The sequence below is a fragment of the Phacochoerus africanus genome, chromosome 4 (assembly GCF_016906955.1).
Source record: "Phacochoerus africanus isolate WHEZ1 chromosome 4, ROS_Pafr_v1, whole genome shotgun sequence".
Classification (NCBI taxonomy): Eukaryota; Metazoa; Chordata; class Mammalia; order Artiodactyla; family Suidae; genus Phacochoerus; species Phacochoerus africanus.
The window spans coordinates 87,793,921-87,805,572 of NC_062547.1; the positions used below are offsets into that span (position 1 = coordinate 87,793,921).

Below are 11,652 nucleotides of genomic sequence, written 5' to 3' on the forward strand. Positions count from 1 at the left end.
TTTTGAAATAGTGAATGAGTGAGTCATAAGACTGTGGGAGGAACACTGGCCCGAGCATACAGAGACCTAAAATACAAGTAACTATTTATCTGCTCATCAATCTCCCTTTCCCCTTCACCCAAACTCTATGCATTTTTCACCAAAGCATGCATGTTTAAAAAGGTTCAAATGTGAGAATTCTGAACAATTAAATGTCTCAGTATAAAAGGCTGAATTCATGTTCCTTTTTAAACAAGTTCCTAGCCACAGAGCAAGCAGCTCCTGAAACTTGTAACGGGACAAGGTGCTGGAAGAGATCAATTCCTCTTTCTGCCAGTAGATGAAGAGAGTGGGCATGATGAGAGAAACTAGGTCCAGGGGACACAAGGGTCCAAGAGATTGAGACTAGAAAGAGCCTGAGAGTTCAGCCCAACTCCCATATTTTACAGATGTGAAAAATGATGTCCTTTGAGGTCAGAGTCTAAAGGCTGACATGGCAAAGACTGAAAGCTGCATCTCATAATCCTTAACTTGTCCTCTTCGCTAAGTACTTTTATAAGCTAAAAACCTAAAACTCAGCATTGCTTGGGAATACAAAGTTCAATCAGTTAAAGCTTACTTATCACTTTATGCTTTGCTTTTCTAGTGTAAAGCCAGATGATTAAGAGAGGGGGCACCTCTATTAAAGCATGGTTGTTAAGTTCACTAAGGTGACGATTAAGTGATTCTTTCAAATACCTCATTTTGAAATAGTCAACAAATTTCCTCATCTTACTGTCTAAAATTATACACAACACATGAGTCATTCAGAAATAAAACCTCTAGGAAGTTCCTGTTGTGGTGCAGCGGAAACGAATCCGACTAGTAACCAGGAGGACTCAGGCTGGATCCCTGGCCTTGCTCAGCAGGTTAAGGATCCAGCATCGCCATGAGCTGTGCTGCAGGTCACAGACGTGGCTCAGATCTGATGTTGCTGGGGCTGTGGTGTAGGCTGCCAGCTGCAGCTCTGATTCGACCCCTAGCCTGGGAACTTCCATACGCCATGCATGCACCCTAATAAGCAAAAAAAGAAAAGAAAAGAAATAAAACCTCTATCTGTATCTCTGGGTGCACTCCTAGAAAGCAAAAAAAAAAAAAAAAGGCAAAAAAAAAGAAAAGAAATAAGACCTCTATCCATATCTCACGTTACATTTAACACAGGCAATTCCTAAATTAAAATGTAATGGGTTGTTTTCATCAAGATGTTTAGAAATGACCTAAATGTCAAAGAAATGAGAGTTACTTGGATAAGCAATGAGATCCTTCTGTGTAGCTGGGAACTATATCTAGTCACTTAAAATGGAGCACTATAATGTAATAAAAAAGAATCTATACATGTATGTGTAACGGGGTCACCATGCTGTACAATAGAAAATTGACAGAACACTGTAAACCAGCTATAATGAAAAAAGTAAAAATCATTTTATATATATATATATATATATATATATAGAGAGAGAGAGAGAGAGAGAGAGAGAGAGAGAGAGAGAGAGAGGGGGGGGGGAGTTAATAAATCTGAAGCAACTCTGGCAATATTTTTAAAAATTCTGAGTAGGCAAGGTAGTATAATGGTTATAGAGCCACTACCTGGTTCAAATCCTGATCCCCAAGTTACCAGCCCTGTGACCTTGGGCAAGTTTCTTAACCTCTTCCAGCCTCATTTTCCTTATTATCAAATAGGGATGATAATAATAGAACCTATTTCATGGGGTTGCTGTAAGAGTTAAATGAGTTAATACATATAAAATGCTTAGAATGGCATCAGCATACATTATCTGAGCCAGTATGGCTCCTTGGTGCTCCTTTAAAATACTGACTCCTTTAAAAACAGGATGCTTGCTAACCCATAGTAATTTTGAATGGAGTCTCTTAAACTCAAACACAATAAAGCAGGGAAAAGTCTAGCAAAATGTCTGGGGACATTACTCTTTTGGAGTAAGCACCCTCTACGTGTCCTCCACTTCTGAACTTCATGCTACTCTAAATACCCGAGTACTTTTCCCCCCAAGAGAGAATGTTAGTGACTGATCAGGGAGGATGTTTGGGGACAAAAGTAGTTATATGAACAAGTTTTTGAAGTGTGGTATTTGCTTTTCTGTGCAAGACTGTTGGAAGAGAGGAAGTTGGAGAAACAAATGACCCTCCCATTCTTCCGCATTTTTTTTTCTTTTTTGTTCTTTTTAAGGCCACACTTGCAGCATATGGAAGTTCCCAGGCTAGGGGCTGAATTGGAGCTGCAGCTGCCAGATTACACCACAGCTACGCCAACTCCAGATCCCAGCTGCGTCTGTGACCTACACCACAGCTCACGGCAATGCCGGATCCTTAACCCACTGAGCAAAGCCAGGGATCCAACCCGCATCCTCATGGATACCAGTTGGGGTTCATAACCTGCTGAACCACAACAGAATTCCTTCTTCTGCAATTTGAGTTCAGTTCTCATACTTCTGATCAAATGCAGAACCATCTGGTCAGACCTTGTCTTCCCTCCTTTCCCCTCTGTACTCAGAGGTCCTTTTACTCCTAGAAAGCATCCAAGGAGAGATTTGCGTCGGAGTAGGGATTCCTGATTCCACATAACAGCCAGTCAGAACTATGGGAAGTACTTAGGGCCAATGGTGAAGAAGAGAACTATCCTTTAGCTCCACTGCAAACCTTGAGCTACTTCTCAGTCTGCAATAAAACTATCATTTCTGTTTCTAAAGGTCTTCGGATCACTGTGCAAATCCTTATTGCAAGTGAACCCGTCCTTCTCTTGATCTCAGGACAATATGAGGCTAGGGTTGATCTGAAAGGCTACAGGAACACAGATTTGGGAGAGCAAGATTCAAGCAAATCCATGTGACTTGTACAGTAATGGCCCAAAGTATGGATATATGTATATATACATGCAGGAAAGGTGCAAAACCCAGCTTTACCACTTTCTATCTGTGTGAACCTGTCAGCTAAAAATTGGCACTCGCCATCTGCCTCTACAAAAAGTAAGTCACTAGCCACTGCTAGTGACCTTCAACACACCATGAAAGGAGTTTGGGGTGGAGGTCAGCAATGAGGCACTCTGTGCTCTAGGAAAAACAGACAGAATGGGCCTTCAGATAGTCAGATATTTTAAGCAGAAGAGTCTTTGAGCCCAATTCTTGCAGCTCCCTGTACCTAGAAAAGCACTAAAATCATTCACACAGACATCTGCTACTCTTGACTCACAGCAAATCTCTGCCAAAACATCTCCAAAAGTCTCAGCACAAGCATTGCTTTCAGTTGACAACTTTTAACATGCCACTGAATTTCTACAGATTCACTTCCTAATGTGTAAATGGGGATTAAAAACAACAGCTACCTCACAGGCTGTTTCAAGAATTAACTTCCAAAACAGCACAATGCAAATGTTCTTGATATTCTTAGTTACCTAACATATGCATGCGCTCCACACACACACTTCATGCTGTTAACTACAGAGACCTTTTTAAAGACATAGTGAAGATGCTCAGAGGCATACTGAAATCGGGTTACCTCTGAAAGGAAAGTCAACAGCTCCAGGAAATCAACCTGGATAGGTTTCATTCCAGGGCTGCTGAGAACTTGAAAAATTCCTTTAATCTTCGATCGGGCAGTCCTAACCTATGACGCTGGGTTCACAGGGAACCATAATCGCGCCCACTGTGGGCTCGCCTTCATTTCAAAGCTCCCTCCAGCGTTCCTGGCTCCCCACCTCTCACTGCCCCACTCCGGGACTCGCTCCGGCTCCATCCTCCCCTTCAGGACCACTCCACAGAGTCCATTCTGACCTTTCTGCCTCCCGGCTCCCGGCCCCGCAACGAGCATCGGCCAAAAACCCCTTCACCCCGACCTTTAGAAAACGGAAGACAGAAAAACCACCCAGAGAGGTGGGGCGCCGGGAGATGAGGGGGCGCCCGGACACCGGGCATGCGCAGAGGCCGCCGCGAGCCTGGGAGGAGCGGCGACATCGCTGCGTGGGCGAGAAACCGCCTCTTTGGGACTGATATCAGGGGACCGACCCCGACTGGCCTGTCGCCGCCTGGGTCTCGGGCCCCACTTCTAGGAAGCTCGCGGGCCGGGCAGGCCCGGAGCGGAGCGGAGCGGGGCGGCCGGAGGAGGAGGGCCGCGGCCGGAGGCGGGGGCGGAGCCGGGCGCGGGGCGCGGCGGGCCGCCGGGGGCGCTGCGTACCTGGTAGCGGCCGGTGAGCAGCTGGCTCCGCGATGGCGTGCACAGCGGCTGCGTGTAGTAGTTGTCCAGCAGCACTCCGCCGGCCGCCAGCGCGTCCAGGTGCGGCGTGCGGATCTCCGAGCCGTGGAAGCCCACGTCGTTCCAGCCCAGGTCGTCCGCCAGCACGAAGACGAGGTGAGGCGGCCGGCCGGCCCCAATGCTGGAGCCGCGAGGAGGCAGCAGCAACAACAGCAGCCCCAGCGGGAGGACGGTGGGGAGGAGCGGCCGCCGCTGCCCGGGGCCTCGGGGCCGACTCTCAGCTCCTCGCCGGCCCATCTTGCGTCGCCCGCGTAGCCCGCGTCTGTGGCGCCGCCAGCCTCGGGCACCGCTTATAGAATCAGGAACTGAGCAGCCGGGGCTGCCCCGCCCCGGCACTGAACCTCACCCCCTGCGGGCCGTGGGCAGTAGAGGCCCAGCGCCGGAGACCCGCCGCCTCTAACCCCGGCCCGGGCCCGTGTGGCGGGGGAGGAGCCAGCGAGTAGAACTCGGGCAGCCTCGCAGCTGTGCTCCAGGGTAACTCCGTTGATGCTTGATAAGGGCCAAGGTCTCATCTTTCCAACGATGCTCGTTGCCTCTTGGCATCCTAAAAGAGGAGCGGATTTGCTCTTTTTAGTAACTCTTCACAATTTACACAGCATTTTTGACAGCCCTTATCTCTTTAAATCTCACAACAACTCTGGCAGCTAGGAATCATAATTTTGCCCCTCCCCCCCTTTTTTTTCCGGAGTAAACAAGCTTGGAGTTGCTTGGGCATAACCCAGACCCAGTTCTGACTCCATATCTTGAGCTATAATGTTTTAAGTGTCGTGAAAGAATCGTTTAGAGCAGAATTGTTTCTAGCAAAAGAACCCAGCCTCGTGCATGTGGGAGAACAATGAAGAGGCAGAGATCTGGATGGCGTTTCAGATTCCTTTAAGAATAGCATAGGCCTGCGAAGCCACTTCCTCCCCACTTAGCCAAAAGGGGCCAAGTACACACTCGGACTGCACGGTGCCGTTTTGAAGGTGCAGCTTTAGTTAGGCTGCCCTGGGAGTGCTGTGTGGCCAGGGAGTAGCTCATTAGCTTGTCCAGATAGGAGCCCTTTCACAGTTGGCTCCCCCACAATGAAGTGGTGAACCAAAGTAGACTCATTTGCCTGAAACAGTCCCTGGATGGAAAGAAACATTCCTTTAGCCACATGCTCATTGAAGCATGGGAAGTTAGCCTCATGACCAGTGTATTCCCATTGCCAGCCAAGACTCTGCCTCCTCCCTCTATCTGGAGACAGACAATAACTGTTACTGGTTGTAGGGGAAGAAATTTTGCACTCCTTTCAGGTTATCTGCTTCTGATTCCATGGGACTCATTGTACACATTTATAGGTTGTAGATAACTGAGAGCAAGGGAAACTAATTCTTGGTTATACACATGCAAATTAATTCTATCCATTGGAATGACACCCTCGCCACTACCTTGGAAAAAAGTTTTGCCTCCACTTACACATTTATTTCATATTCCTGATCTGTTCCTTGGATTGTTCTTGGAACTGGCGTTAACACTCTGTTTCTTCGTTAATTAATTAAATAAAATCTTTAATGTATATTCATTTTATATGCGTATAAGGATCATGATTTTCTCATTTTTTGAAAATTATTCTCTAACATATGGAATGTTTCCTTCTTTACATACATAGAATTTTTTTTCTCTGCATGAAGTAAATTAATTTATGTTACAGCCACTTTTCATCTGTGGTGGAATCGATGAAATTTAGCAGAAGAAAAATTGGCATTAAGTAAAAAGAAATTTGTGTGTGTGTCTTTTTAGGGCCATACTGGTGACATGAAGGTTCCCACGGCAGGGATTGAATTGGAGCTGTAGCTGCTGGCCTACTCCACAGCTATAGCAAGGCGGGATCCATGCCTTATCTGTGACCTACACCACAGCTCACGGCAATACCAGATCCTTACCCACTGAATGAGGCCAGGGATAGAACCTGCGTCTTCAGGGATACTAGTCAGGTTAACCGCTGAGCCACAATGGAATTCCAAAAAGAGAATGTTGAAGAGCTATTTGACTCTCATTAGGTTAAGGCTTGAAAATTTCCTTTAAAAACCATGTAAAAGATCTTTAAGGACAAAATTTTCCATGGTGGCCCTTGCCTGTCTCTCTTTCCACAACTGTTCCTCCCTACCCTTCAGGATAGAAATCAGATTGCCCAAACCATGGCTGATAATCTGCAGGAACAATTCCTCCTTTGACCAACTGCTCCAGAAACTACTGAACTTGCACTGCACCTTCCGATGTCCTGAATTTTCAAATAAAAGCTTATGCTAAAAATGCTCTGGAAATGTGCAAATGAGTTAATTAAAAAGAGTTAATTCTATTTTTCATTTATGCATTGAACATCTTTGACATGCAGTATAGTCTAGTTATTGTAAAATCTCTCCATTAGAGTTGTTGTTTCCTAATGATTAGGCGCAGGTTATGGGTTTGTACAGAAATACTGCAAATATAACGTATTCTTGATGCTTTATATTAAGAGTCAGGTGTTGTTGATTTACTTTATTATTTGATAACTTAAGGTGGCCATTTCCCCACTGTAAAGTTATTATTTCCCCCCCCCTGTAATTAATAATTATTTTATGGGGAGGTACTTTGAGAGTATGCATATATTCTGTTATTCCTAAAACTTTCGCTTATTAGTTTTAACCTTCCCTGAGGCTTATTGCTTCAGTCATTATTAGGATGGTTCCCAAATGGTGATTATAGTGTGTATATATATATATATATAATTTTATTTTAATATTTACGGGTGCACCTGCAGAATATGAAAGTTCCCAGACTAGGAGTTGAATTGGAGCTGTAGCTGAGGCCTATACCACAGCCATGGCAATACCGAACCCAAGTCATATCTTTGGCCTATGCCAGCAGCTTGCAGCAACATCGGATCCTTAACCCCCTGAGCAACACCAGGGATCAAATCTGCATTCTCACAGAGACTACGTTGTGTTCTTAACCCACTGAGCCACAATGGGAACTCCAAGATATGTTACCTCTTTGTGATTTATATCACAAATATTTTCTCCCAGTTTTTCAATTGTCAAATATTTTTTATGGTATTTTTCTGACATGCCAAAGTTATTTTTTTATGTAGGCAAGTTTATCAATACTCTCTTGTTGTATTACACCTGGATTTGAGTCATAGACTTTCCTTACACTAATGTGAAAGTAAAATTCACACTTTTTTTTTTCTAGTACTTGCATGCTCTAGTTTCTACATTTAGATCCCTGACAATGGTGTCCACTTTTGCCACTACTCTTCAACACAGTTTTGGAAGTCCCCACCACAGCAATCAGAGAAGTAAAAGAGATAAAAGGAATCCACATTGGAAAGGAAGAAGTAAAACCATCACTATTTACAGATGACATGATTCTATAACTAGAGAATCCTAAAGACTCTACCAGAAAACTGTTAGAGCTCATCAATGATCTTGGCAAAGTCACAGAATACAAAATTAGTACACAGAAATAGATTGCATTTCTATATACTAACAATGGAATATCAGAAACAAAAATTATGGAAACAATCCCATTTACCATCACATCAAAAAGAATAAAATACTTAGGAATAAGGCTACCTAAAGAGACAAAAGATCCGCACTCTGAAAACTATAAGATGCTGATGAAAGAAATCAAAGATGACATAAACAGATGGAAAGACATACCATGCTCTTGAATCGGAAGAGTCAATATTATCAAAATGAATATACTACTCAAGGCAATCTACAGATTCAATGCAATCCCTATCAAATTACCAAGAACATTTTTCACAGAACTAGAACATGGGGTTGGGGGGATAAGCTGTAGCAGCCCAGAGGCACACTTGGGGAGCCTTGTGGAAGGCGGAAGCCTGGCTAAGCAGACCCCAAGAAGTGACCTCACTTCCCTGGCAATAGAGCCCCCAACAGAACTTGGAACCTGGATAGCCAGGCACCCACTTCTCTAGGAGAGGACAGAGGAAGGATCGACTTGCTCTGCTGCATCCCATTCTCCCGAGGCCGAGGCCGCAGGAGAGGGTGCAGCAGAGATGATGTCTGTGAAACCAGCAGAAAATGGATCAGAACTCGGGGCAGATGCCTGTGGGCCTTTTCCTGCAGGGACCCAGAGGTAACACAGGGAGAGGGAGCTCCAGCCCAGCGCAGGGACCTCTCTGATCCCACACAGTAGCCCTGTGTCCCCTCCCTGGATGATTGTATACAGAGGGGGTTGTGAGGGGTGGGTCTGCCTCAAGCAAGAGCAGGCTGATGTGGGGGTGGATGCCTGCTGGGCTGGTCATGTCCACACTCCAGGACAAAGTTCACTGGGGAGAAGGGAGCATGTTGATAGTCAGGGCTGAGCCCCATGTGTGAGCTGTACCCTCAGCCCTCCAGGGGGATCTCATTCCTCCCAGGGGGGCAGTACCTGAGCAGACAAGGCCTCACCTGATCTGAGAGCAGAAGGTCAAGGGGGCAGAAGAAGTAACGAGAAGATAATGGCCCTGCAGGGCTCTGACATTTTAGGGCCCAGCCCTTTGCCACTCACTGTCATTGCAAAACCCCTGCCTGTGACCTACCAGGAGCTGGGCAAGGAAGGCAGAAGGCCTCCAGATGAAACTCCACACAGGCCGTTCCCTGGGATCCTCTGCCGGGCTCATGGGGAGCTCAGCACATCCAGCTCTGGCATGGAGGACAGAGTCCACCTGTGCCTGAGTCCACTGGATGGCCTGGACCCCCCTGAGGCCCAGCCTGAAGCTCCAGCAGGAGATCTAGAGTCAGAGGCCAAGACACATCCTGGGCAAGGAGAACCTGGAGCTGCTCTTGCAGGAGGTCCAGGTCCACATGAGGATTTAGCAGCCCTGCAGGGAGAACCTGCAGCTGCTCCTGCAGGAGGCCCAGATCCACATGAGAACTCACCACACAGGCAGGGAGAACCTGGAGCTGCTTCTGCAGGGGATCCAAGTCCATATGAGGACTCACCAGCCCTGCAGGGAGAAACTGCAGCTGCTCTGGCAGCAGCCCAGACACATGTGCATTTACCTCTGCTGGAGGGAAGCATTGCACCGGCTCCTGCAGGAGACCAAGGGCCAGAGGAGAATTCAGTAGCCCTGCAGGAACAGCCTGCGCTGACTGCTCCAGCACCCCCTATACGAGGTCCTGTGCTGGCTCTAACAAGAGCCCCAGGCCAATTTCCAAAACCACCTTCCCCAAGGTCATCTCTGCCCCTGCAAGTGCCCTCCCCATCAGCTCCCCAAATAACACATCCACCTGCTCCCCCTCCCAAAATTTACTCTCCTCCCCTCTCATGATTTGTCTTTGGATGTTTGCTCATTTCCTGATCCTCTTCCATATTATTTATGGTATACTTTATGTTTTAAGAATAAAATTAGAAAGTTGGAAAAAAATTGTTTCCAGTTCCATAAAAGTTATTAGTTTTATTGGAATTATGTTACATTTATAAATTAGAGTCAACTGAAAACTTTATTGTATGAAGTTGCCTATCTAAAAAAAAAAAAGGTTATCTTTCATTTAATTAAGGTCTGCTTTTGCGCCTTTTTTTTTTCTTATCTTTTTGCCTTTTCTAGGGCTGCTCCCGTGGCAAATGGAGGTTCCCAAGCTAGGGATCTAATTGGAGCTGTAGCCACTGGCCTACGCCACAGCCACAGCAATGCAGGATCCGAGCTACATCTGCAATCTCCACCACAGCTCACAGCAATGCCAGATCCTTAACCCACTGAACAAGGCCAGGGATCGAATCCACAACTTCATGGTTCCTAGTTGGATTCGTTAACCATGGAGCCATGATGGCAACTCCTGCTTTTGTGTCTTTTAGAAGAGCTTTTAATTTTTCCTCATATCAGTTTCATACTTTTCTTGTTAAATTTATTCCTAAAAAAAAATTATTCCTAAGTATTTTATCTTTTCTGTTGTTATTGAAATGGCACTTTTTTTTTTTACCTTTTTCTCTATCTTTTAACTGGTTATTATTTGTGGACATAAAGCCTACTGATTTCTGTATGGTAATTTATATTTTGCCAATTATTTTGAGTTAATCATTGATTTTTTTTTAGGGTTTCACCAATACATGATCTCCTAAAATAATATAAAATAAAATAAAAACATTCCAATTGGTTCGAGAATACAAAAGCTAGAACTGAAATAAAGGCAGTTCCTAAGTCGCAAACAGTTATAAAAGGTAATTGGTAGGTGGGGTGCTTAGAACTTGGGTATATTTTTACATAGAAAAGATATTGTAATCACCTGGTTTGCATTCTAACCCATATAAAACCTATTTAACCCATGGTTAACAATCTCTTAAATCCTAAAGTCAGTAAGGAAAAGACCAACAACCCACTTTTAAATGCTCTAAATATAGGAACATAATAGTTTACAGAAAAAGAAATATAGTTATTAAATATATGAATACATGTTTAACCTCAAAGGAGAAATACAAATTGAAACTTCAATAATATGTCATTGATACTGCTGATAACCTACTGTTTTGCATAAGGTGTAAAGAAACAAGCCTTCTCATATATTAATTACAAAAGCGAAATCTAGCACAGCCTCTGTGGGGAACAATTTTGCATATTAATGAAAATGCACTTATTTTTTCGAAGTATAGTTGATTTACAATGTTGTGTTAATTTCTGCTGTCCAGAAGTGATTCACATATATATACATATATATACACACAGAGACACATTTTAAAATATCCTTTTCCATTATGGTTTAATAGGATACTGAATATAGTTCTCTGTGCTAACAACGGCATCTTGTTTATCCCTCCATGTATAATAGCGCACATCTGCTAACCTCAACCTCCTACTCCATCCTTTCTCCAACACCCTCACCCTTGGCAACCACAGTCTCTTCTTCATGTCTGTGAGTTTGTTTCTATTCTGAAGATAGGTTCATTTGTGTCATATGTTAGATTCCACATATAAGTGATATCATATGGTATTTGTCTTTCAGACTTCCTTCACTCAGTATAAGAATCTCTAGTAGCATCCATGCTGCTGCAAATGGCATTATTTTGTTCCTTTTTATGACTGAGGAGTATCCCATTGTATATATGTACCACATCTTGTAATCCATTCATCTGTCAATGGACATTTAGGTTATTTCCCAGGTCTTGGCATTTGTGAATAGCAAAATGCACATACACTTTAATCTAGCAATTCCAGTTTAGAAATTTATCCTTCAGATATACTCAGTATCAGAAATATCATATGCGTCAGGATATTCATTTTAGCTTTATTTTTATTAGAAGAAGGTAAATAATATGGCTTGGTCAAAATAATTACGGGATACTGAGCAGTCATTTAAAAGGATGATATGAAATAATCTCCAAGATACACTGTTAATTGTTAAAAGTTAAGCAAAGAACTCTATG

General features: G+C 44.2%; 1 protein-coding gene across 2 annotated transcripts in view; it reads right to left on the reverse strand.

Annotated features, from left to right (window-relative positions):
• The window catches only part of ARSB (arylsulfatase B), a 166,364-nt gene extending 161,536 nt beyond the window's left edge, over window positions 1–4,828 (reverse strand). The window contains exon 1 of one of the 2 annotated variants that reach the window (XM_047778172.1): window positions 4,204–4,820. In XM_047778172.1, coding sequence (XP_047634128.1) covers window positions 4,204–4,518 — 315 coding nt within the window. In that variant the 5' untranslated portion in view covers window positions 4,519–4,820. Of the gene's footprint in view, window positions 1–4,203 lie in introns of both variants that reach the window. The other variant, XM_047778173.1, reaches the window with a different exon arrangement.
• Between the last annotated feature and the right edge of the window lie 6,824 nt (window positions 4,829–11,652).